The sequence below is a fragment of the Prunus avium genome, chromosome 4 (genome assembly GCF_965620075.1).
Source record: "Prunus avium chromosome 4, drPruAviu1.hap1.1, whole genome shotgun sequence".
Classification (NCBI taxonomy): domain Eukaryota; kingdom Viridiplantae; phylum Streptophyta; class Magnoliopsida; order Rosales; family Rosaceae; genus Prunus; species Prunus avium.
The window spans coordinates 26819022-26844505 of NC_142287.1; the positions used below are offsets into that span (position 1 = coordinate 26819022).

Sequence of the window (25484 nt, forward strand, 5' to 3'; positions counted from 1 at the left end):
ATAATTAAATTCTAAAAAATGTATCGGCAAGGAATAAGATTCTAACAAATGTAACATTATAATCTTTTATGATAAGAGTAATTCTTCTCATAATATCGTATATCGAATCAACACAAAGTATAACGCAGATCCGATACATAAAATATCCTACGTGATCAGTCCTAAATGAGTCTCATAATCTTTAGTTTATTACTTCTCAATCGGGTATCACAATTTTCTTGGAATTTTTATGTTTTTGGGCAACGCTTGGGGAAATTTCTCATCCATCCCATCATTTTGATGTCCTTTATTTGTTTGTTTATATTGAGAGGAAAGAAACCCATTGGGTTTCGAACTTGGGTGTCAAGCAAGGGAAGGGGGAGGCCACCACTGTGGTATCTGCTCTCGACATTTTGATGTCCTTTTCAATTGTGCTGGAAAATATATTATTTAATGATTTTTCTTTCTGTAAATAATGATCATTCATTATCCTTTTTTTTTTCCTTTCCTTATTCTTTTATCTATGTGATTCAGAGGATTTGATTTGGCCCACCAACCTAATTCTTGTGCTAGCTGGACGTCCACCAACCCAATAACTCGCATATGACAAAAAAAGAAGATTGAAAACACGATTCTATTGTTTTTTAACGAAATTTAAACTTTGAAACTTGGAGGGTATTTTTCAGAATTATGGAATTTTATGGATCAAATTTTGAAGGAAATTTTGCATTCCACAGATTTTAATTTTGATTCAATCTCATTCCCATATAATTAAAATAAAAAAAAATAAAAAAAAACTCGCACGTGCCCCATCTATCTTCTTGCCAAAGTAACAATTAACAACATCACCCTTGAATAAAAGAAAATAAAAAACAGCATCACCTCTTAATGATTTAACTCTTTTCAAAGACTAAAAAAGTGATTGTTTAGATTTGAGTCTTAACATTCGTTTATTGTGAGAGTTTATTATATTATTGCCCCTCTCAATAAAAAAGTTCTTTAAAAAAAGTGACTAAAAAGATAAAAATTGAAAACCAATGTTTATTATTATTTTTTGGTAAAAGAAACCCGTGTTTATAAAACCCTAAATTATAACGTGGAGATGATTAAAGTTAATTAATGGGGAGTTGGTTTTGTCTTTGGGTGGTACAGACAGGGAGACAAATCTATGGGCGGACCCCAATCTGGCATTTTCTTGTTGGTAAACGACATCACAAACATGATAAACGGGCTAAAATAGTGTCGTCCTACCATGTGATGAGGGGCCCACTTGAAAGCTTCGTCCGTATCATGCCAGATCAGCAGCCCTTCTCAAAATAAACACCCTCCATTCAAGTTTTCACGCGTGGGGAATATAAACTTGAAAATGCCCACAAGCTTCTTTTTAATTTTTTGGAGCACAAACAACTCCTCTCTCTCCGAGCACCAAAAAAAAAAAAAAAAAAAACCTCTTTCTCTCTCTCTCTCTCTCTCTGCCAAGTTGAAAGTCTTGGCCTAGTACTGTTCTACATCTGTGAATTGTCTAAATATAAATAAATAATGAGAGGCTGATAATAATAAGGACCTGGAGGCTGTAGTGATGCAAAAGCTCTTTTCTACGTTTCTCAAACACTTGCGCTGCCAAGTTTAGACCTTTTTGTTGTTGCTTAACGTGGCACAGAGACAACTTTGAGAGGGAGAGGGGGAGAGAGAGAGAGAGAGAGAGAGAGGCAGAGGGGTTTAACTATAAGCCTCCTGGGTTTTATTTGAAAGGCGGATTTGGGTTTGTTGTTTGGCTGGTTAGTGTGGGTTTTGTGCAGAGTTGGAATTGAAGGCATTGATGGTTTTTTCTGCTTCACATTCCGTGTTCATTATCTGCAGAGATGCAGCTGGAATCGCAGGTATTATTCTCAAGATCCCTTTTTGAATCATGGGTTTTGTTTGTGAACATTGTCTAGATTGTTCCTGTTTTGGCATTTAAATTCTTAAACAAAGAAAACCCATGTTATCATCCCATGAGACTATTATGGTTGACTTGAGGAGCTTGTTGGTTTTTGTTCTACATGCTTCAATTCCTCATTGTTCTTGCATTTCTGGCGAAAGCAAAGGAACCCCTCTTCTTTTGGTGTATGATATTCCAGTAGGTCAATTTTGGTGGAAAACTGTTGGCTCTGTTGAATGAGGAGATTGCTGATTTTAGTCAAGTGGACAAAAGTCTTCATATTGGTTCAGCAGCCCACATTGTGATTTTATTTCAGGATTGTTAGGTCAAAGTCGTTATCACTAAGATTTATAGAGAGAACAATCTTTGAAACCAATTGTTTGTGCATGCGTTTTTCCTGACTGGTGTCTGTTTAAAATGTCTTCTTTTCCCCTATTTAGTAAAGTCCTGACTGATGCCTGTTTAAAATGTCTTTCTTTCCCCCTATTTAGTAAAGAAATTTCAACCATAGGAATGAGGTATTACAGGAAAGCAAATATTGACGTGGCATTCTACTGTCTTAAAAGGATTTTGGCTTCCAGAAAACAAGATGCACTTTTGCTGCTTACTCTAAACTAAGCTGTTGAATTCAGAAATGTGGGATTAGTCCATCTAAGTAGCTACTGGATGCACCTTCTCAGAAGGAAAATTGCTCACTTGTTATAATATTTGAGTTCTTGAATGACGCAAACTGTGCACAATGAGAAATTTAGACGTCACTAATTGGTATCAGAAATCTAAATATCAAATATTAGTGAGAACTCTTTCCCACTATTCGTATTCTGATGAAGTGTTGAATAGTATTGGGATACACACACATACACATACAAACTATATTGTATTATATTACAAGTGTAATGCCTGCCAACACTGATGTGTGATGCTCCTCAACGCTATTACAAGGTGTTTCGCCTATTCAATGCCTCTCAATGCTGTTAAACATGTTGAGTTGACCCTGCGGTCAATGCGATAAAAAAAACCTGTGGTGCTCTGTGATGTCTCTCAATTGAAAATTTGCGATTATATATAGTAAATATATAGATGCACATATAAGGATTCCACACTTACGCTTGTTTTTTATATATTTGTTACAGGGAACATATTTGCTTTTGGGCTGTTTCTTTCACCAATGTAAGTTTCATTGAGTTTGGTAATAATTGAATGTCAGAAAACAGGAAAGTGCAGTAGGATTTGTGTTCATTTACTCACCAGTTTGTGTTTTTAATTAACTTTATTTATTTTTACTTTCAGACACACGTATAGAAGAATCATCAGAAACCGTTCAACTGAAGAGTTCTCAGGACTACCATACATATATGCCCTTTTGAACTGCTTGATCTGCGTATGGTATGGATCGCCTCTTGTATCTTCTGATAATATACTGATCATGACGGTGAATTCAGCTGGTGCAGTGTTTCAATTAGTCTACATAGCCCTCTTCATAATATATGCTGAGAAATCGAAAAAGGTCACATGTCCCTTCAAGATCGCTCACACTTGTTACTTTGATGAAGTTTCTGAAACCCTTTTTATGTTCTAAACTGTCATGAGTTCCCCCTTAATGTTGCTGCCAGGTGAGGATGCTGGGTTTGCTGTTGGCAGTTTTTGGTCTATGTGCAATCATAGTTTTTGGGAGCTTGCAAATGACTGACCTTGTTATGCGCCGGCTGATTGTTGGACTGCTTAGTTGTGTTTCTCTCATATCAATGTTTGCTTCTCCCTTGTTTATAATTGTAAGTTAATCCAAGGCATTGATGATCTGTGTCGTTAATTTGGTATTAGCGTGTCTTACTCTACTTACTTTGTTATATTTTTGCAGAACTTGGTGATCCGGACAAAGAGTGTCGAATTTATGCCATTTTATCTCTCCCTTTCTACCTTCCTAATGAGCACGTCATTCTTTCTTTATGGAATTTTTAATTATGATCTCTTCATTTATGTAAGATTCCGTGAGCTCATTTTCTCTCTCTCTCTCTCTCTCTCTCTCTCTCTCTTCTTAATTTTTTGCAAAGCTTTTGGAGCTGTGAATTCAGAATACATATTCCTAGTTTCCCTCGTATAACAGTAACTTTCTTTATGAATTTCAGGTTCCAAATGGCATAGGAACCATTTTGGGGATTGTACAATTAGCTTTGTACTTTTACTATAAGGATTCATCTAAAGAAGACTCCAGAGAACCGTTGATAGTTCCATATCCATAAGTTTTGCCAAAAAGAATTGTGCACATGTTTTGTCTTTGAAGTAAGTGTTATCTTCTATCTATTTTATTCTGTGAGGCGATTCTCTATTATTGTTGTGGTTTTATAGCAACGGGAAACCATCGTCTTCTCATTTCTTGCGTGTACAATCCTTCTGAGTGTCAAATTTACACAGATAACTGCTATGTTCTACTTTTTGCATGCAAGGAAAGTGGTGGCCTGGCTTTCTCTGCATGGACGTGTAAAACGTAAAGCTAATTTTATACCAATCTAATTCATCCATGGCTGCCCTTTTCTCTTTTTTTTTTTTTTTTCAATAGGTAAGAGAAGATTTTATCTTGACATAACAAGGCAAGAAGGCTGAAGCGAAGAGTGGTGCTGATTACCAACTTGAAAACTAAAATCATGTTCTTCAGCCTGTCAAGCTCCTCTGTGCCAGTCATCCCCCTCCCTCTCCCTATCCCCTCCATCTTCCGTTGTCTACATGTGAAAGTGCATCTGCGTGTATCATAGATATTTAGAAAAGTTTGTTAGTCAATTTTTTCCTCGATTCATCTGTAGCATTCATGAATTGGTATGAGTTCAACAAAGTAATTGTTTAAGATCATCAAATCAACTTCTCGTCTTTCGTCAAGTTGAAACCTCTAAAGCCTTTTTATATGGCTTAGCAGCTTCACTATGGGTATTGATCAAGGAATAGAACCAAGTGAGGTCAAGGTCCAGATATGAAATCCACCCTGCGTGATTTGTGCAATCAATATGCTGTGGTATCGATTTCACTGCCCTTTCTCAGGTTATTTGTTTATGTAAGTTGTGATGGTGCCTACCTTATGCAATATAAATTGATTCTTCTTGTGTTTCTATTTCATATTCATGTAGGGAATGTAAGAAAATTCAATTGTCTTCTAAATTCTAAACTTTCTTGCATGATAGCATAAATGTGTAACGTGTTAAATTGGCAAATTAAGTGAGAACAGATTGTCTAGCCTCCTAGGGGCACATTTTGAATATGTTTCTGGCTTTCTTCCCCTGATATTTCCTGTGTCATTGCATACAAAACCTTCATGATGTATCGTCTTCATTTTTCCTTTCTCAAAATCTTCGGTTGTCCCACTTACGTGCACCTAATTAAAAATTGCCATATTAATTGGACAAAATTGCTCATGAAAATTGAAAGAAAAACATGTTCATAAAAAATGCTACAGCTGTGCACATAAAGGGTTGTTATTGCAGAAGATGACTGGCCCATATTACAACTGAAACCCCAACCACTCTCTTTTGCTAAAACTATTTATAACATTTCTGCAGAGAAAATTACAGCAAGTCCCTCAAAGTTGTTCTTGCAACAGCAGCTGTTTTTGCCTGCACAAAGTATGTTGATTGAAAAACAAGCAACAAATTATCAACAACAAAAAAAAAAAAAAGCATACACTTTTGGGTCTGAATTTATAGAGAGAGCATGCACAAGTTGATTGAACGGATGGAATTATAAAATGGTAAAAAAATGATCATTCTTTTGCTCCAGCAGCAACCAAGAAGTAAAATTGAAAGAAAAAGTAGTGCATTGGTAAATTGGATTTACCTGGTTTCTGGTTTCTCTGTGGGAGTGACAAAGAGGCCGACCTCTTTCATCATAGAGAATAAGGCCACTGAATCTTGGAAGCTCACATTTCTCCCCCATAAGTATAGGCCTTTGCCACACAGGGGAGTCTGAGTTATGGCTTCGCCACCCCACTTCAACTGCAACCCTTTTGTCCAGCAGTGGCCGCGGCGTCTCTCTCCAACTCCCACCCTGCTGTCTCTCCTCCTCCCACTTGCTGGCTCTGCTCCACCGCACCGTGCTCACCAACGCCCCCTTTATTGACCCCCAACCGCAACTTGGCTCAGAGCCAGACCATTTGGGACCTGTTGCTGCGGTCTCTTGTTGGCTGCTGCGCATCACAATCTGCTGCTGTTTTCTCTGAGCCTTCTTTAGTAAAACCGTTGTGGCCATGCAAAGACCAATGACAGCAAAGGCAGCAGATACCAATAGGACGAAAGCTTCTTGGGTTGACAGCCTCCACTTGTCTTCTAAATTCCACAAAGCTTCCATGCCTTATTTCCTTATGCATGCAACAAAAAAGACCAACTCTGGTTGATTTGGAAAGGTAGAACGGAATGATATCTTTTTGGGTAGACATTGAAAGGTGCAAGCAATAACTTTTCTTCAATATTATTTTAAAATTTTGCATTGATGGTGTTGTGTTCACGTGAGGTCCACCGCCTAGCTGGGGGCTTGCTTGGTCTCTGCTGCAGGGCTTTGGCTTAGCCTAGCATGGCTTGCTTGCTCAGGGGAGAGGGGGTGCTCGTGCTTGTTTGAGTTTCAATTCAACCAACCGTTGGGAAATAAGAATGGCTCACCGTTATGGCTCTTAAAGGCAGTCACGAGGTCTTCAAGGTTGTTATTAAAACTCTAAATAAAACATGGCCCTTACTTTCTGTTTCTTTTTCTCTTGGATCAGGATTTTATTTTTAATTTTATACAATCGATATTGGAGAAGATGGACTCGAACACAAGACATCGAATCGGGATTATTAACTCTGTTGTTGTTGATGCAGAGTTTCAGAAGCTGTTAATTCAGCTGACTGCTTAGACTGTAAAAAAAAAGTGTCTGCAAGAAATTAAGAAGTGAATTTAGAGAAGTAATAGGGTTGATCCTCATGTGCCTACACTTTTATTTTTGATAGTGTACTTCTATGTGCTTGATCTGGAATTTTTGGTAGTTAGATTTATAACATTGCTGCTTTGCATGTGACAATCAAATCAAGGTTAGCTTATGCTTATAGCTGAGATCAGTCACATACCAAGAAGAATTCTGACTTATGATCTATTTCAATTTGGGACGATAAATACAATTATAGAAAGCTCCTAATTTTGTTAGGAACCTCTATAGCTCTCATACCCGCGCCCCATAATTTGTGGACCGCAATATTAGAGCTACTTTATTTTTAAATTCTCTGGATTCTTAGTAAAAAAAATGTCATTAGATCGAGAATTAGTTGATGTTTTGACAGTGTACCCAAACAATTTTATTAACCTAATGTCCATATTTATTATACAATATCTATTATTTAACATAAAATATTTAGTATTTCATATCTATCTACGAGCCGGTTAAGTTATATACTCAAATGAAACATTTGTGTTTATGATTCAGATGAGTTCAAATTCAACCCTAAGAATTTGATTGGGTTAGTAACTTTTTAACCAAGGCTCACTAATCCATCCATGTCGATGGATTAGTGAATACACCTTTTGAATACGTTCAAGCTGGACTCATAACACCATCCGTGAATTTTTTTGGGCCCAATATTTTCCGGCTACCCAAAAGAAATAAACAAACAGAAAAATAAAAATTGAATTTCTATTTCCATCTCTCTCCCTTTTCGTCTCCTTCGCAAACCCACCGAGGAAATCCTCAGCTAGGGTTTTTGAACCACTCCGAGCTCGTTTCGAGCCAGACTCCATGACCAGGAGCCTCTCCTAAAGAGTCTTATAGCGCTCAAACGTCAGAAAGGTCCATAATTTCGATAACTCATGCCCTTTTCTACGATTTCAATTACATTAATGGAGCATCACTTACTTTAGAGTAAAAAATTACTTGTTTTTTTCGTTTGCCTGACGAGAAAGAGAAAAGATGATCAATTTGTTTGGAATGTGGTTATCCAAGGTTGGTTCAGCCCTGTTGGGTTGTATAAATTGAAGGGTTATAATTCTTGCCGCGTGGCCTTGATGAAGGTTGCTGTTATTTATTAATTTTTATAAAGTTAAATGGGTTATAAGTGAGAGCCTCAGAGATACATTGTGGTGTATTGTATGAGAATTATGCCTTCGAATGTTTAAGAATTGAGACTCTAGCTTAAGGGTTTGATTGTTCAGCTAACGTTTTATGTTTGATGATGGATGTTATACCTCGGGAGATAATTGAGATTAGTTTTGATGTCGTTCAGGTTTGATTACTGAAACGTGCTTGGTTGATACTTTGAAAAATATTTTCATAGCTGAGTCTTTGAGTAAAAGAAAATCATGTCTGGAAGAAATCGTGGACCGCCTCATGCTGGTGGACTTCCCCCCCAGGTCCATGAACCATTTGGAAGAGGACTTGGGCCGATGCCCCATCCAGCATTACTCGAGGAAATGAGAGAATCCCAGCTTGGAATGGGTCCCAGACCACTTCCCCCTCACCCTGCTATAATTGAGGAGCATCTTGCGGCTCAACATCAAGATATCCAAGGTCTTCTAGTCGGTAACCAAAGGCTGGCTGCAACCCATGTTGCACTAAAGCAGGAATTGGAAGCTGCCCAATATGAGTTGCAGCGGATGGCTTACCATGTTGATTCACTGCGGGCAGACAAGGATGTTCAAATGAGAGATTTGTATGAGAAGTCTGTTCGTTTGGAAGTGGAACTTCGCGGAGTGGAGGCTATGCGGGCTGAGCTTCTTCAGGTTCGTGCTGATATCAAGGAGCTCACTGCAGCGAGGCAGGAGCTCTCGGGCCAGGCACAAGCAATGACACAAGATTTGGGTAGAATCACTGCTGATTTGCAACAGGCACCAGCTTTGAGAGCAGAAATTGAAGCTATGAAACAGGAATTGCAACGTGCTAGGTATCTTTTGCATGATTTATTGTTATGCTTGAATTTAATGTTTATATTTCGATTAATGTCTGTGGTTGGTTTGCTTGAATTTGATGAATTTTTGTTGGCATTTAGAGCTGCCATTGAGTATGAAAAGAAAGGATATGCAGAGAATTATGAGCATGGCCAGGTGATGGAAAAGAATTTGATATCGATGGCTAGGGAGCTAGAGAAACTTCGTGCAGAAATTGCTAATACTGAGAAGAGAGCACGAGCTGCAGCTGCTGTTGGAAATCCAGGTATACATTATGTTTTTAGTTTATGTGGTTAATTACTTTGATTTAAGATTTTACCTTTTAAATGTTTAAAGAAATAAATATAAAGAACTGAATCTCATTGAAAACACCATATCAGTAAATAGGAGGAAACATTAACAAAATATAAGTAACATTCTTAAAAACTTGGAAAAAATAGATCACGTATGGGAAGCTCAATGACAAACTTTTGACGTGTACTGTTTACTGAAAGCTCAACCTTCCTTGAGTGGTGTATCAAGTACAAGCAGAAGCTCAATAAGAATCTAATGGTCATTTGTTTCTTGACTATCCTTTTATCATCATCCAAGTTTCATAAATTTGTCATTCACTTAAAATATCTTCTTGTATTGTAAAGTTTTAGTCTCAACGAATGTTCTAGTCTAGAAATGGAATGATTTCTAATTGGATTTGTTGAGGCTCAGCCATGTCTCAAAACATGATGCAAAACATAAAAAGGAGGCCATGGACAACTTGCTGAGTCTACTGACTTAAACGTTAATATTGTTTAGTTCGAATACTGACTAATGTCTGTTAAAAAGCCCACATCATCGGAGGGTTCAATTTGCTCCAGTTTCACATCTTGCAAGATCGATTGATGGTTTAGGCCTGTGTGATTATCCTGTACTTTCTGAACTTCATTGTCACAATTACATTGAAGCCAAAATCACAAATAGATGATAATGATCATTTTAAAATTTTATTTTCCTTGCAGCTTGGCATGAAATTTCTGTTGATTTTGTTTTTAAATTTTCTCTACAGGTGTAGGTTATAATTCAAATTATGGAAACCCTGAAGCAGGATATGCAGGAAATCCCTATCCTGCCAGCTATGGCATGAATCCCGTATGTTTTGCTCTCTTTCATGATTTAATAAAAGGCGTGCATGTGTGCATGCCTGATTAAAGTAATGATGTTTCTTTTGTATGTGTCTCTGCGTTATTGCATATCTTTGTAAGCTGCAACTGCTTGCTATTATGTATGCATCATTTTTTTCAAAATGCCTGGATATGTTAAAGTTCCTTGCTCGATTTTCAGGTACAGGGTGGTGCTGAAAGTTTTCCTCAATATACACCTATGCCTGGTTCATGGGGTGCATATGACATGCAGCGAGCTCAGGGACATAGATAAACTTGTTCATCCGTGATACCGAGCTGTGTTCTGACCGGTATCTTGGCTGCAGCGTATTAGATACTTAGGTCTGTGATTGACGTGTTATCTCATAGTAGACATTTTGGAAAACTTTCTTGTTTATTTGGTCATTAGTAACTGTACCTAAACATATCACACATCATATTACCTTGATGGTGCAGTACACTATTCATATGTGGCGTTTTATGATGCAAATATTTGCACTATCTTCCCTAAATGCATTTCATTATGATCTCAATTTTTCCTGCCCTTATTTATATAAAATTTGCTGCCTATCATATATAAATAGTTTATCGCCTTTCCAGAACTTTTTTTTCTTTTGCGCTCTTCATATTTGAGATATTTAGTTTGTAAGGGTTTATTGTTAAATTCTGTGTCTTCTGAAGCAAGAACTTTGCTAGTTCTATTCACAGCTCTAAGTTTTTCGTTGGATAAATGCCAAAATTTCAGTTGTCCCTTGATTGTGAATCTGTCTCATTTACTTGGGAACTCCTTTACATAGCTAATACCACAGATTAATATTCTTCATGTAAGGATCGTTATATATTAATTTACTTTCTCTATTATTACTTGTTGTTTAAGGTTCTTACAGAAGAAATTTGTCGTTTAAGGTTAGTTTCTTGTTGCATCTTATCTGCCAATACATTTAAAGGCTAAATTAGGTTTGTGCTAAGGAAGCTTACTTTCCTGTGCAATTTGGAATATTGCATAGTGATCTTATGTATTATCTGACTGCCTTTAAAGAATAGTCCTTTCAGCTTCTAAGCATCTATCTTTTGACCTTGGGTACAGTATGTGCCCTCTAAGACATGTCCGTTACCTTGGTCAAGCAAACATTTTAGTTCCTATTCCTTCCAGCTTTTCTAATCATATGTCTGGTTTTTATTGAACTAATACTGATATAGCCTATAGGCATTATAGGGTGTAGGTCTCGAGGACCTATGAGTTAAGAATTTTAAAAATATTTTCAAGGAGGATATATATATATGTTTGAGTTCTTTAAATTTTGGCTTTCTTACTGCATTTTCCAGTAGCCACCGGGTTTTTGGGACTTTTAGCCAAAATGTTGTTAATCTCATGCCAAATCACATCCGGACAGTGCTTCAGTATATGGGTTGTAAACCATGATCCTCACCTTGTGTGAGGTGGGCGAGAAACCAATTGTTTAAGAATGTTTCTAAGTTGATATTTGACAATTTTGGTGCAACTTCTTCAATACATATGGGAACTCAAGTCCAGTAACATATTAGGTTGCCTTTTCTTCTTTGTCTTTTACTCTCCTTGGTGCAATTGTTTTTTCCAAGCCTACCATCAAGATTTTTTTTCCTTTTCCTATGCCTAGGGTGTCACAAGCTCATTTTGTATTAGGCTCTATACTGTTATTATTCTGTTTGTGTTGACTACCATGTCCATTGTTTTACATTTCGGTTGATCCATTTACTCATCATAATTGGATTGTGGTATGTGCTAGCCACAGAAAACTAGGGAATCAACTCTTTCTGTTATGTATTTGATGTTGTGGAGATTTTCTGGATTGATACCAGTGGTTAACTTTGGGTTGTCTTTAGTGAGACTGAGAGTCTTACTGCGAAAATTTAGTCAGACATTCTGTTCATTTTAAATGCATGCTAATGTATTTAAAAGAGTATGCTTTGTGGCGTAGTCATATCTGTTTCAGGTCGTAAACTAGGAATAAAGTATTTTTGTTGAATGTGTAGAAACTGTGGCAATCTCAATTAACAGTGAAACTGCATGTAGAATTTCCTGATGGTATCACAAAGCATACTCAAGAACAGATCAGTTACTTATTATATTTAGATATTATAGATGTAATAGAGTTCATACAACATTGTTTTATTGTTAATGCTAATAACCAAATTCATGAATAGCTAAGTTGCGTTAGTGATACAGATTCCTAGATATGGAAGAGTTAGACGTGCAAGTGTTCGCAGTAGATACATAAAGTTCTTTGTTTAAACTTGTTAGCCACTAGATTTATTGTAGTTGTATTATTTTGACATTGTTGGGTGGTTTATGTAGCTCCTTCAGGGTAGACCAGACTAACGAAGTGATGTTGCTTTCCATTGAGTGATGTTGCTCATGAGTGCGCTTTACTAGTTATCCTCAAAATCACACCCTATAATCAATCACCAGTGCAGGCTCCCTGTGGATTTTGAATGAGCTGTACCCCTTGTATCTGTTTCAAGTCAGCTCACACAGCTTATAGTTTGAGTTTTATTTCTTGTATCTATTTTCTATGTAGTGGAACAATTAGTTTTTTGGCATGGCTGCAAAAATCTTAGTATAGTGCTCCCTCTGTCTCTGCTGTCTGTCTCTCCTCCCTATTCTCTCTCATTGTGCATGGCTTGTGTAAGGAGAGGCCTTCATTTTTCCCCTTCCCTTTTCACTGGATCATCCTTGTAGGTTCTATAGTCATTCATTCCATTTATTAGGACTCTGGCAAGACAGAATTTGTGAGGCAGGAGGAGTCTACTGGTAGAGGACATATAGCTTTTAGTTGTGAAAACATGACCTCTTTTTCTTATGGGTTTTACCATGAGTCTGGTACGCTGTAAGGAAAGGAATTCTTTCCATATCTCGCTTCTTTTAGAAGAACAACAGCAAAAATATAAGGGAAGCAATGTATTCATAGCATGTGGTATGCTGTTCATTGGGAAGACACTCAACAATGGAGCTGCAGAATCAGTTTCTGGTCAAGTAAGTGATTTAAATTTCTGACCTTTCACAGTCGGTTATTTCTTTGTTCTTCTTTGTTTTTAAAAATCAGGTTTTTCATTAGAACCAAACTGATAGGTTTTGCGCCATAGCCCCTTGTCAATGGAATTTTGTTGGGAAACTCCTTACGATCTGTGATGGAGGTAGTTTGGTGTAATTTCCTCTTTTTTTCCTCTTTGACATCTGTTGGGCCTTAGACTTCAAATACTGGGAATAGTGTTTTTTTAGTTGTATTGAAGGTTGTACCTTGGCAGCATTGCAGGATATTTTGTTTGCTTACTTATTGGGATGAGCAAGCACTGACTGATTGGTATCCCTTATCTGCTATGTGTGTATTTAGTTTAAAGTTAAGTTGGAGTTTGCTTTCCTTTTTTACTGCAATGTATTTTTCCATAAATTGTTTGAAGCAAGTAATGCTGGATATGAAACTGGATAGCATTTTGGTAGACACAAAAACCATTTTGTGGTCAAGATTGGATATTGAGTTTAGAATGAAAGGCTTTACCTCGAAGCACTGAGTTCTCTTGTTATAAACTTAATTGAATATTGAAGCTTTTGTTCAGGAATGTAAGGTTGTAGTGAAGTAGCTGAGTTGTAGTGCGCTATAGAGCTTAATATCATCATTAAATTGATATGAATTTGAAAGTACTGAATATGTGAGAATTTTCAGAGTATTCATAACTGAATTAGTCTAGGAGGTGCTGAGCTTTTCAGTGGACATCATTCTTTCTTTTTCTAGGCAACATAAGGGAGATTACCTGGGTTTGGATCATGAATGGCCTCCGCTTGGAGGATGGTAGATTGACCACCAGCTCTCACCTCAGGAACTTAAGTGGACAGCATTATCAATTGTTGTTTACTACAGTGTGCATTCCATCAAGGATCACAACTTTATGCTCTTAAAACTGCACAGAGCTTTTCTTTTGGCATGTACAAGAGCATGGCACTTGTTTGGAAGATTATAATATGGCAGAACTATTTTATCTGGGGTTCATTTTATTCATAGTTATAAGATAAATAACCTGGACCCTGTTTGAGTTCTTGTTACTTGTCTGATCTGATGTTTAAGCCTCAAGTCAGTGCTACCAAGTTTTCCTTCTCTGCCTGATATGTTTTCTTGTCATCATCTGGACAGAAGTTCATTGATTTAATTTTATCGTAAACTGATTCTTTTTCTTTTCTTTTTGGGAGGGGGATAGATGTAGTGTTTTGCTAGTTGTATGTGTGCAAATATATTATACTCATTTTAGGAAGCTTTATATTGCAGCAGGTTTTAGCTGGAATTGTTACCTTAGTGCATACCTTTCTTGAGTGTAATGGAAATATGAATCTGGAATTAATATTGTTTCATACTGAACTTTTCGTTTAGTTATTTCTGTCTTTATGTCTGTTCTTCTCTTGAGTTCTGTTCACAATCACTTGCATGTTTTAGAAAATTGAGGAAATGAGTAGTTACCTTTTCCGCCTCTGTATTGTATTGGTACTATTCATGTACAATAATGTATTTATTCAGCATGTCTTTATCTTATCTCTAATATTCTTCATGTATGTCTTCATCTCCAGGTTCACAACCTTTTGGCCCTGCAAATATGATGCTGCCTCCATGATTTCTGAATGTTTTGTCGTGAGGTATGATTAGTTGTTCAAAATTTTGTCCTTTTCTTGATATCATTTCGATGTTACTGCTATATTTGGGCTTGTAAATAAACAAAAATAAACATTATAATTGAGCTATAAGTACTTTAAGAAATGTTAAAAAAGAAGATAGATGCATGCTGTAAATGTGGAGAGAGAGAGAGAGAGAGAGAGAGAGAGAGAGAGAGAGAGAGAGAGATGGCCGTTTAATGTGCAGCTATTTGTGTAATCTTTTTTGGAATCTGCAATGATGGAATGGCTTCAGTTCAGGTTTGTTTCATATGTTCCCGTTTGGAAATTTACTTTTCTAGATGGAGATTACTTTTATACTGAATTAAACCATTTTTCTGTGTGTGTGGGGTTTAATTGGCCGTTTAATGTGCAGCTATTTGTGTAATCTTGTTTGGAATCTGTAGTGGTGGAATGGCTTCAGCTCAGGTTTATTTCATATTTCCTGTTTGGAAATTCACTTTTCTAGGTGGAGAAAAGAACGTACTTTCAATGCGGTTACTTATTTGGAATGAATGTTCCGAAAAATTAAGAGGAATTGGACAATTTCTGGTAAGCACATGGCTTAATGGTTCATTCAGAAGTCTTTATGATCCCACTTCACTTTGATTAGCACATAACTCAATGTTTCTCTGAAGGATAGCGTGGGTAGGGCATTATAAGGGCTGCGTATTATGGAGTAAAGTTGAAGAGCGAGTTGGCTTTATGTGTGGATACAAGCCTCATGTTCTTGCTAAAGTGTCTTGGAAAGGTAGAGCCATGATTCTATAAATAGTTGTGACATAATAGGTTAATTGAATGAATCTTCTAAATGAAGCTTATGAGAAAAGTGGTAATACACTTTGATGGGAGAACAAGGGCTAAAGGGATTCATGGCGAGATTGTAAATGTTATTGAAGCGAAGGCAAGAAAGAATCAGGTATAATAAGAGGCTGGCTCTGGCAGTGAAAGTGGCTCATGAGAATAGCTACAAAGTTACTTTTAGTTCAAGTTTAATGAGAGAACTCAGGTCAAGGTTTTGTGGGTTAATTAACGTTTAATTCCACGTTGTCGGAAAGAATTAGAAAAAAGGAGCCAAAGGAATAACACTTCAATTATTAGGCGTCACGCCTAGAATATGAATTCCATCTCACAATCCTTAAAGCGAGCTCAAGAGTTGATGGCATTGTGTTGACTTGAATAATTCCTGTACAAGTTACAAGTTAGATTAGACAAAGAGAGGGAGTTTTTGGAGGAGAGTAAGAGGAGGGTCGGCTAAAACTAGGGCCCATTTACAAGCATAAGTTGTGAGTCTTCTAGAATGATGAATTTACATACACAAAGCTGAAACTGAAAAAAATAAAAATAAAATTGACTTTTTAAAATTTTATGTTCGTATGCAATTTTCTTTATGTAATTATAAGAATTTGCAATAAGGTTTCTGTTCATATGCTATTGATCTTATAAGTTGAATTATATTCTCAGGTGGTGTTTTCTCTGCTGCGGCACAAGCTAAAAAGCCTAAGAATGGTTTCATTCCCTGTGCTTATCTGAATGGAACAAACCACCAGATGGTTCAAACTCATCATTGGTTGACCATAAATCTCCTTCTCCATTGTAATACCTATGCTTTCCTCCGAAGCCACCAGACACGATCTGGCTTGATTGGAAACAAAAGCAATTTTTTTTTTAATAGACAAACATTTGTATTCTTCCAGACATAGAATTGAGCAAATAAAATGCGAAATACGTGATTATGTTAATATCCTTTCGCATCTTGAATTTTGTACTTCGTACCAAATATATGAAATTTATACAGTGGTGAAAAAGACAGGAATCTTATGCATGTTTTGATTTTGTTTTTGTTTTTGGTTTCTTGGGAAGTCTTGAACATGTTGTGGCTACTCAAAAGCATCCTCATTCAACAGCTGAATAATATCAGCGGGGAGGGAGGGTGGGTTTCAAAACAGAGTCTCAATTCAATTCTTCTCCTTGCATACTGGCTTGAGGTGAGGCTACACCTTCCATAATTCAACCATTTAGATGCAGTGAGGGGCGTAGTGACCTGACCAGCCCTGTCCCTCACCGCCCGCAGAGGAACTTCTCGAAGTGTGGTGCCCACATGAGAGCAAAGGTGGTGGGCAACCTCGTGACTTGAAAATCCTGTCCTTGGTTTTAATGGTATAAAAAGGTGCTCTGTACTCTCTAATTGGCCTGCCTCAGAAGGTGGTGGTCCTTCCCCGTTACCATTTCCAGCTCACATTCAGTGACACCTCAACACCAATTATTCAAAAAAAATTGAATGTTTATTGTATTTCTTGGCACCTTGCAAAATGCCAAAATGCATATAACGTGCTATAGTTTGGAAAGCAGCTCACGATACAAAACACTGTAGAGTAGACACCTGAAACTGAAAGTGAAAACAAGTAGCGAGAGAGCGAGAGAGCGAGAGAGAGAGAGAGAGAGAGAATATGCAGTCGTCACTCTCACATCCCCACGGAAATACAGGCTTCAAATTCCAATCAAACCCCATTTCAAACCAGTCACCACGAACAGCTACATCATTCCCATTCTCTCACTACACCAAAACATCTCCTTCCCCCTCTGCTTCTATTCAACTCACTTTAAGATCTCAATATGACTTACGACCACAATTTCCCAGCAAACCCACATGGCTTCTACCCTCAGTTTCCTTTCCACCCATATTAGCAACCAAGACTGGAAGATCATCACTAGCTCCACTTCAGTGTGGCATTTCGTCGAACAGCTGTAGCACCGACGATGGCAAGAGGAGTTTCAGGGATTGGGTTGAGGTGGTTGGTGAGGCTTTATCAACTGCATTTCCCATATGGGTTGCTTTGGGATGCCTGTTGGGGCTCATCAAGCCGAGTTCCTTCAATTGGGTCACACCCAACTTGACCATCTTAGGCATAACATTGACCATGCTTGGCATGGGCATGACCCTCACTTTCGATGACCTTCGTGGGGCGTTGGCTATGCCCAAGGAATTACTTGCTGGCTTTGTTCTTCAGTACTCGGTCAGTAGTTCCATTTCATACAATATAATCCTCATAATGATTTAAATCCCTACATTTTGTTTAATGCATATGGCTCATTTGGAACTTGTTAGCGTTGTTCAGTCTCAAAATTTTGAACCTTTGCTAAACCTTGGCAATGCATTAGCATTTGTGTTAATATCACCACAAACCTTTCAACAAATCTCTGAAACTCTGAATGCCTAACTTTCTTTAACCCTGCAGAGTTCAGGCTCTTTTAATCTTAGGCTCCAATCTCAACAACTTGATCTTTTGAACATTTCTAACTCCAAGTTGTTTTGTACTGGGGCTGAATATATATGTCCTTCAATCTGTTTAGGAGCAAATTTCATAACATTTATGATTTCAATGGCATGTTCTTGCAGGTGATGCCTTTATCAGGATATGCTGTGAGCAAGCTTTTGAATTTGCCGTCCTATTATGCAGCTGGTTTGATATTGGTTGGTTGCTGCCCTGGTGGTACATATGTTTGCCAGTCTTTTCATACTTATCCTTGTTTACTTCATCGTCGCCTCTCTTTCTGATTATACATTTTTTTTTTCCTTCTTTGCAGGAACAGCAAGTAACATAGTAACTTATATTGCACGGTAAATGAATTATCCAAAATAGTATCATACAATATTACCTTTTTCTTATCTGTGTCCAAAATCTATTTTTATCCTGTGTAATTTGCTGAAAGTTCCACTTTGGTGCTTTAAGTTTCAATCGGTATTATGTCAATCCCATAATTTCCAATTTGTGTCAATTACGCTCCTCTAGTTTCAATGTAACAATGTCAACCTTGCACTTTTCAATTTGTGTCAACCCTGCACTTTTGTTTATCCGATCGGACAAGACAGACCACTGCATGTCTCCAACATGATCCCAATTTCACATGACAGTATTTCTTTGCCCAGATAATCAACTCCAAAACCATTAGTCTCGATCATGTGAGCAATGACAATTTAGAATCTTTCTGAAAAAGTCTGCCTTTATTCATCGAGAATCCCTCATTATGTGGACAGAATACAAGTTAATTAGGAAAGAATACAGGCTGATCTTCAGCCCCTAAAAACAGCTAACCTACCATATATACATCTATCTAATTATAGCCTACAACTAGTATATCCTAATTAAGGAAAGGATCTACTGGCATTAAATCTGTATAACCTATAAATTTGTATAACAATAACTGTCAAAGCTGTCAATCTGCTGGCATTAAATGTGTAGTTATTCCCTTTGACATCCCCCCTCAAATTGATGCTGGTAAATTGACAAGCATCAAAATGCCAATGAGGAAATGATGGCGCTGATGTGGCATGGATTTGGTGAAGATATCTGCGATCTACAGAGTAGTGGAGACATGTGGAAGGGTGATAACCTGATGATCATAGGCTTCTTTGATTAAGTGACAGTCAACCTCGATGTGCTTGGTGCGTTCATGATAGACGGGGTTGGCTGCAATTTGGATGGCACTAGTGTTGTCAGCATGTAGTGAAGTAGGATGAACTGGACTAAAACCAAGCTCTGTGAGGAGACCACGCAGCCAAATGATCTCGGAGCATCCAACAGACATGGTTCGTTACTCTGCCTCAGTAGATGATTTGGAGACGTGGTCCTACTTCTTGCATTTCCAAGAGATAAGGGCATCACCAAGAAACATACACCAGCTGGCAGTAGATTTCCTGGTGTCTGGGCAACTGGCCCAATCAGTGTCACTATAGGCTTGTAGCTGAAGTGAAGAACCTGTAGGGAAGAATAAGCCATGACTAGGTGTGCCAAGAATGTAGCGAATTATGTGGCGGACGACAGACAGCAGACAGATGGAGATGCCTCGGGGCTTGCATGAACTTGCTGACAGTGTGAACAGCACAAGAGATGTCTGGTCTAGTAATGGTTAGATAAATAAGACTACCAACCAGCTTATGATAGATAGTAGGATCCTCAAGAAGCTTCCTTTCGTCACGTCGATATTTCACATTAAGTTCCATGGGGGTGTCAACTGAAGTAGTATCAGTGAGGTTGACTAACTGAACCAGATCCTGACTATACTTGTGCTGATGCAAGAAGAGACCGTGAGGTTGATGATGCACCTCTAAACCCAAGAAATAGGTGAGCTGGCCAAGGTCTTTCATGTGGAATGTAGAATGCAACAAAGTCTGAACTACAGAGATTGCCTCAAAGTCAGAGCCGGTGATGACGATATCATCCACATAAACAAGGAGGACAACGATACCCATGGATGTCCTTTGTAGAAAAAGGGAGGAGTCATACTGACTTTGAGTGAAAGAAAAATCAAGCAAAGTGGATTGAAACTTTTCAAACCATACTCTCGGTGCTTGCTTCAAACCATACAAAGAACGTTTTAGTTTGCAAACATCATTAGGTAAGGAAGTAGGCATACCAGAGGGAAGTTTCAAGTAAACTTCTTCCTTGAGATCATCGTGGAGGAATGCGTTATTGACATCCATTTGATGTAAGGGCCAAGATTGGGATGCAACACGGGTGAGTATAGTTCGGACAATGGTCATTTTGGAAACTGGTACGAAGGTCTCATCATAGTCGAGACCATATTCTTGTTTATTGTCAAGTGCCACTAACTGAGCCTTATAACGGTCTATGGACCCATCGGAACGAAGCTTGATAAAAAAACACGAACTTACTACCAAGGGGTTTCACGGAGGAGGGACGTGGAACAACGTCCTAGGTTTGGTTTTCCTTAAGTGCGAGAAGTTCGGTTTCAACAGCTTTCCGCCAACACTCATGCTCCATTGCCTGTTTATAAGACGAAGGAAGAGAAATATAAGACAATGTGGCTGTGAAGGATGAAGGAGGAGAGGAACCAAACCTATCTTGGGGTCTACGAACCCGAGTGCTGTGTCTGAGAGGGGGAGGTGCAGTTGCTGGAACAGGATCAGCAGTCGAGGAAGAAGCCTGAGGGGGCTTGGGAGGTGCTGAAGGCTGATGGGAAGTGGCGGAGGAGCGTCGTTGATAAACTAGGAGAGGCTTAGAAGGGACTGGAGCTGCAGAAGAGTTAGTTAACATAGGCAAAATAGAAAATAAAGGAGAAATGGGATCTTGATACGTGGAAAAAAATACTGATTTCCTAGAAATATCACAGTTCTAGAAACTCGAATGCGATGCAAATTTGGATCATAGCAAAGAAAACCTTTCTGGTGTACTGAATATTCTAGGAAAGCACATTGAATCGATTGAGCCGTGAGTTTTGTGCGTTCATGTGCAGGAAGATGAACATAACAGACACAACCAAAGGTACGAAGGTTAGAATAAGTTGGAGGGTGACCAAATAACCTGGTGAAAGGAGAGTTGTGGTTCAATGTGGGAGAAGGCAACTTGTTGATGAGGTGGACAGCAGTGGAGAGAGCTTCACACCAAAAACGAGAAGGCGTAGATGACTCTAACAGGAGAGTGCAAACAACATCAAGAAGGTGACAGTTCTTTCTTTCAGCCACCCCATTTTGTTGAGGTGTTGAAGGGCAAGACTATTGAGAGATGATGTAGTGATTCTATAGGAAGTCTTGAAACAAATGAGACATATACTCACCCCTATTGTCAGAACGAAGGATTTTGATATGGGCCGAAAATTGGGTCTGAATATATGCATGAAAAATCTTAAAAACAGAAAATACTTCGTTTTTAGAATGAAGAAAATATATCCATGTGAAACGGCTATAGTCGTCAATAAAAATGACAAATTATTTATAATTAGCATGAGAAGTGATTGGTGCCATACCCTGCACATCACTATGTATCAGATCAAAAGGTTGGACTACATGTGGAGTGTGAATAGGAAATGGCAGAGTCTTACTTTTGCCAAGTTTGCAAGAATTGCAATCAAACTGAACAGCACTAAAAGATGGTGATTCTTCATTCCCAAGAAAACTAGATTTCAGTAATCAACATGAGTGCTGTTCAACATGAGTTAATCAACATGAGTAGAATTACAAGTGACAAAGGGTAAAGAAAAAAAAGGAGACAAAGGAAATTGAAGAGGAAAAAGACGTCCCACTTTAGGCCCTTTCACGATCATTCTCCCTAATTGTTGATCATGCACAACACAACCAGATTTAGAGAATTCCATTTTACAATCATTATCAACCAACTGACCGACAGACACAAGATTGGTGGTGAGACCGGGAGATACGAAGACATCAGTGAGAGAGGGAGAAACATCACTAGTGGCGGTGATAGGTAAATGATTACCATCAGCAGTATGAATTTTGAGATTTCCAAAATATTTGTTTACATTGGTAAGAGAATCAGCATTGTTTGTCATATGATGGGAAGCCCCGGAATCAAAGTACTAAGGAGATGATGTAGAGAAGGGTTTACCAGAGAGTCCTAAAGCTGAAAATGTAGAAATGATCATTTGTTGAATCATGTCAGGGGTCACAAGTTGGACAAGAGCAGGAGCACTTTGTGTTAGAGGTGTTGTATTCACAGAACTACCAGCACTAGAAGAGTCAACTAAGACAGTATATGTTGTCTCTGATTTCTTGGGGGGTCGAGTAGGGTATTCCTTGATGATATGGCCATCCTTTTTGCAGTAGTTGCAGAATTTTCAGGGACAATTTGTAGCATAATGGCCAAATCCCTTGCAATAGAAGCACTGAATAGTGCTCATATCCCTACCTCGTGGCTTACCTTGTGCTGCATAGGCCACAGGAACAAATGTAGATCGCCGTTGTTCCATGTTGGTTTGAGTGAGAAGGCGTTGTTCCTCACGAAGGAGATCATTGAGGCATGTATCCAAGGAGGGGATAGATTCTCAATTCATAAGATTGGATCGGGTGCCTTCAAATTCAGGTCTCAGTTTCATTAGAAATTTATCCCTCTGAGTAGTTTCATGGACAGAGTTAACATAACTACGACCTTCGGATGGTAAGTTAGCATAAACTATATTAGTGTATTCAGCCCAAAGATTAGTGAATTTAGAGTAAATATCAGAGATAGAAAGACTATCCTGTTGGAGAGTGGCCAATTCATGTTCAAGTTGGAAGCGACGAGCAGTGTTTCGTTGACTATAGATCTTCTTCAGGTAAGTCCACATCTGAGCTGCAATCTGAGAGGATCGAAGGTTCAAGATGATATTGGGTTCGACAGATCCTAAAATCCATGCCATAACTTTAGCGTCCTTGACTTCCTACTTGGCGTGCTGGTCTTTGTCTTTGTTTTAGTTAGGAGCTGGGTTACTTCCATCAACATGTCCCCACAACTCCTTACTTTTGATGAAAATCCTGAAGTGAAACGCCCAAGCAGGGTAGTTCTTGCCATTGAAATGAATCAAAGAAACATCAGACTTATCCGAAGACATGAGGTCAAGAGAACTTGATGAAGAATAACCAAGACTAAGGAACTTGAGAGCAAGAGACAATTCAGAGCTGTAGCTCTGATACCATGACAATTTAGAGTCTTTCTGGAAAAGTCTGCCTCTATTCATCGAGAATCCCCCATTATATGGACAGAATACAAATTAATTAGGAAAGAATACAGGCTGATCTTCAGCCCCTAAAAACAGCTAACCTACCATATATACATCTATCTAATTATAGCCTACATCTAGTATATCCTAATTAAGGAAAGAATCTGCTGGCATTAAATCTGTATAACTATAACTGTCAAAGCTGTCAATTTGTCAAATCTGTCAATCTGCTGGCATTAAATGTGTAGTTATTTCCTTTGACAAGCAATATGGTCACTACACTCCCTTTATGTTGCCATTAACATAGTTTGCGATTTGGATGGGTATGATTATCTTTATAAATATTTCAATATTGAAATTCCTACATTCAGCATGCTCCTTGTTAACCATCTTGAATGCTTATGCTACAATAGTTCGTGGGGTGGGTCAGTCCCCACCTACTGCTCAGCTAAGACTAAAATAACCAAACTACAACTTCTAAAAACTAGGGAGATCGAAGTGTAATGTACCTTTTGTTTTTCCTCTCTGGCCAGAGGATCTGATGATCGTATTGTTTTGCCAGTGGAAATGTGGCACTTTCAGTTTTAATGACAGCAGCGAGCACTTTATCAGCCGTGGTTGGTATACTGGCACAACTTTCTTTTCATGTATTTTTGCCTTAAGGTGATTGATATATGCATGGTCCAAAATTTAGCACATCTTTTGAAAAATGGTTAGAAAGACAGTTTGAAGGCCGTTTTCTGCTCAAACTTACTGAACACTTAAATCCTAACTAAGATTCTATCAATTCTATTTGTTTTCCGGTTAAAAGTTACGAGGCACATCCACTTTCTCCCTCTGGAAAAGATTAGTTAAACTATTAATTATGAGAACTATTGTCTTCTGTTCGATTCTTAACCTAAAGTGATATACTGAAAGCTCATTTCTTAAATTACCGACTGCAGCCATATTTTTTACACTGATATACCTTACAATAATGATGAGAGTGTTAGAGTTGTCTTATATTTAGGGAGATATAGTTACTAGTGAGTCAACTTATGAGCCTATTTCTTTTTATGATCAAACCTTACTTCTTTTACCAATTCATGTTGTAGATCATGACCCCCCTTCTCACTGCCAAACTTGCTGGTCAATATGTTGCAGTAGATGCAGCTGGGCTATTATTCTCAACATTGCAGGTAAGCTTTCAAACCCATTGCCTACTTCGTATGCTGCTACAAATTATATTAATATACCATATGCTTTGAACACAGGTTGTGCTTCTCCCTGTATTGGCGGGTGCATTTCTGAATCAATATTTCCAAGGCCTGGTTAAATTTGTGTCCCCCTTGATGCCTCCCATTGCTGTGGGAACTGTAGCTGTTCTTTGTGGGAATGCAATTGCCCAGAGTTCTTCTGCAATCCTTATGTCTGGTAAACAAGTGGTGCTAGCTGCCGCTCTTCTTCATGCATCTGGATTTTTCTTTGGTTACATACTTTCAAGGATACTTGGGATTGATGTGTCATCATCAAGGACTATCTCCATCGAGGTTGGCATGCAGGTTAGCATCATTTTCTCATAGAGATGGATTTTTAAAAGAGAATTGGTTCTCATTTTCATCCAGTGATTGTTCACAGTTTTCCACTGCTAATTATCTTGGAGTGAAAAAAGCATTGCAGCAATTTGTTAATTTCATTCTATAGGCAAAGGCACATGATGTTTGTATGTATGTACATATTCATGCAAGAAGGTGTCATTTTGTATCATGGTATAATTGGTTGTCTGTGTGTAATTAAACCCTACTATTTCTGTTCTTGTATTGCCGAGTGTTCTTATCAAGTCTTCTATGTTTCAGAATTCGGTGCTTGGAGTTGTTCTAGCCAGCCAGCACTTCGGAAATCCTTTAACTGCAGTACCATGCGCTGTTTCTAGCGTTTGTCATTCAATCTTTGGTAGTGCCTTGGCAGGAATTTGGAGACAGAGTGTGCCAACGCAAAAGCAAGATTGAAATGTCACGTAGAAGCTTTAGTTTTAGACAAGCAGTATAAAACTTTAAAACAATCCTTCTGTAATCATATGAGCTGCTAGTTGTGGGAATTTCATTGCACGTTAGCTAGCTATGGAGCACTTGGATTTGCAATTTGTGGTGCTTGTCTTGTCTCTGAACAATTTGAACTTAAACATTTAACTTGCCTTTCAATGTGCTTCCTTTCGATATGATTTTTAACTCAATATTTCACATATAAAATCATTTGTTCATGAAATTACAATTATCAACGTAAAATATATCAAGAGAGAGAGAGAGAATTTTTTTTTTTAAAGTTTTAGTTACTCCAAAAAAAAAAAGAAAAAAAAAAGGGTTTTGAATTTGTATTATTTCTCTCTCAAATTGTTACCCAAACCAAAGCCCCACCCAAGCCCAAGTCCAAAAACAAAACCAGGCCTCAC

General features: G+C 38.1%; 4 protein-coding genes across 5 annotated transcripts; 3 read left to right on the forward strand and 1 right to left on the reverse strand.

Annotated features, from left to right (window-relative positions):
• The first annotated feature begins 1376 nt into the window (after positions 1–1376).
• SWEET2 (Nodulin MtN3 family protein) lies at positions 1377–4998 on the forward strand. The gene is made up of 7 exons (XM_088252644.1): positions 1377–1859; positions 3034–3070; positions 3191–3407; positions 3514–3672; positions 3759–3878; positions 4027–4180; positions 4458–4998. Exons 1-6 carry the CDS (start codon positions 1799–1801, stop codon positions 4138–4140), a joined length of 708 nt encoding a protein of 235 aa, XP_088108770.1. The 5' UTR covers positions 1377–1798; the 3' UTR covers positions 4141–4180; positions 4458–4998.
• Positions 4999–5012: 14 nt separating this feature from the next.
• On the reverse strand, positions 5013–6265 carry LOC110772688 (uncharacterized). Its single transcript, XM_021977143.2, has 2 exons — positions 5720–6265; positions 5013–5499 (listed from the first exon to the last, which is right to left on the reverse strand). The coding sequence occupies exons 1-2, from the start codon at positions 6227–6229 to the stop codon at positions 5452–5454; spliced, it is 558 nt and encodes a 185-aa protein (XP_021832835.1). The 5' UTR covers positions 6230–6265; the 3' UTR covers positions 5013–5451.
• Positions 6266–7507: 1242 nt separating this feature from the next.
• On the forward strand, positions 7508–16341 carry LOC110772151 (structural maintenance of chromosomes domain protein). 2 transcript variants are annotated; one of them, XR_015835453.1, is made up of 8 exons: positions 7508–7694; positions 8128–8784; positions 8890–9053; positions 9831–9913; positions 10106–10266; positions 14519–15151; positions 15243–15350; positions 16064–16341. XR_015835453.1 is itself a non-coding variant. In XM_088252699.1 (5 exons), the coding sequence occupies exons 2-5, from the start codon at positions 8204–8206 to the stop codon at positions 10196–10198; spliced, it is 921 nt and encodes a 306-aa protein (XP_088108825.1). In that variant the 5' UTR covers positions 7508–7694; positions 8128–8203; the 3' UTR covers positions 10199–10457. The 2 variants fall into 2 exon arrangements, 1 of the variants encoding a protein (XP_088108825.1); XM_088252699.1 differs by lacking the exons at positions 14519–15151; positions 15243–15350; positions 16064–16341 and having other exon boundaries at positions 10106–10457.
• Positions 16342–16928: 587 nt separating this feature from the next.
• Positions 16929–25236, forward strand: LOC110772216 (putative sodium/metabolite cotransporter BASS1, chloroplastic). Its single transcript, XM_021976641.2, has 7 exons — positions 16929–17616; positions 18000–18093; positions 18188–18221; positions 23619–23673; positions 24151–24234; positions 24310–24597; positions 24892–25236. The coding sequence occupies exons 1-7, from the start codon at positions 17050–17052 to the stop codon at positions 25042–25044; spliced, it is 1275 nt and encodes a 424-aa protein (XP_021832333.1). The 5' UTR covers positions 16929–17049; the 3' UTR covers positions 25045–25236.
• The last annotated feature ends 248 nt before the right edge of the window (positions 25237–25484 follow it).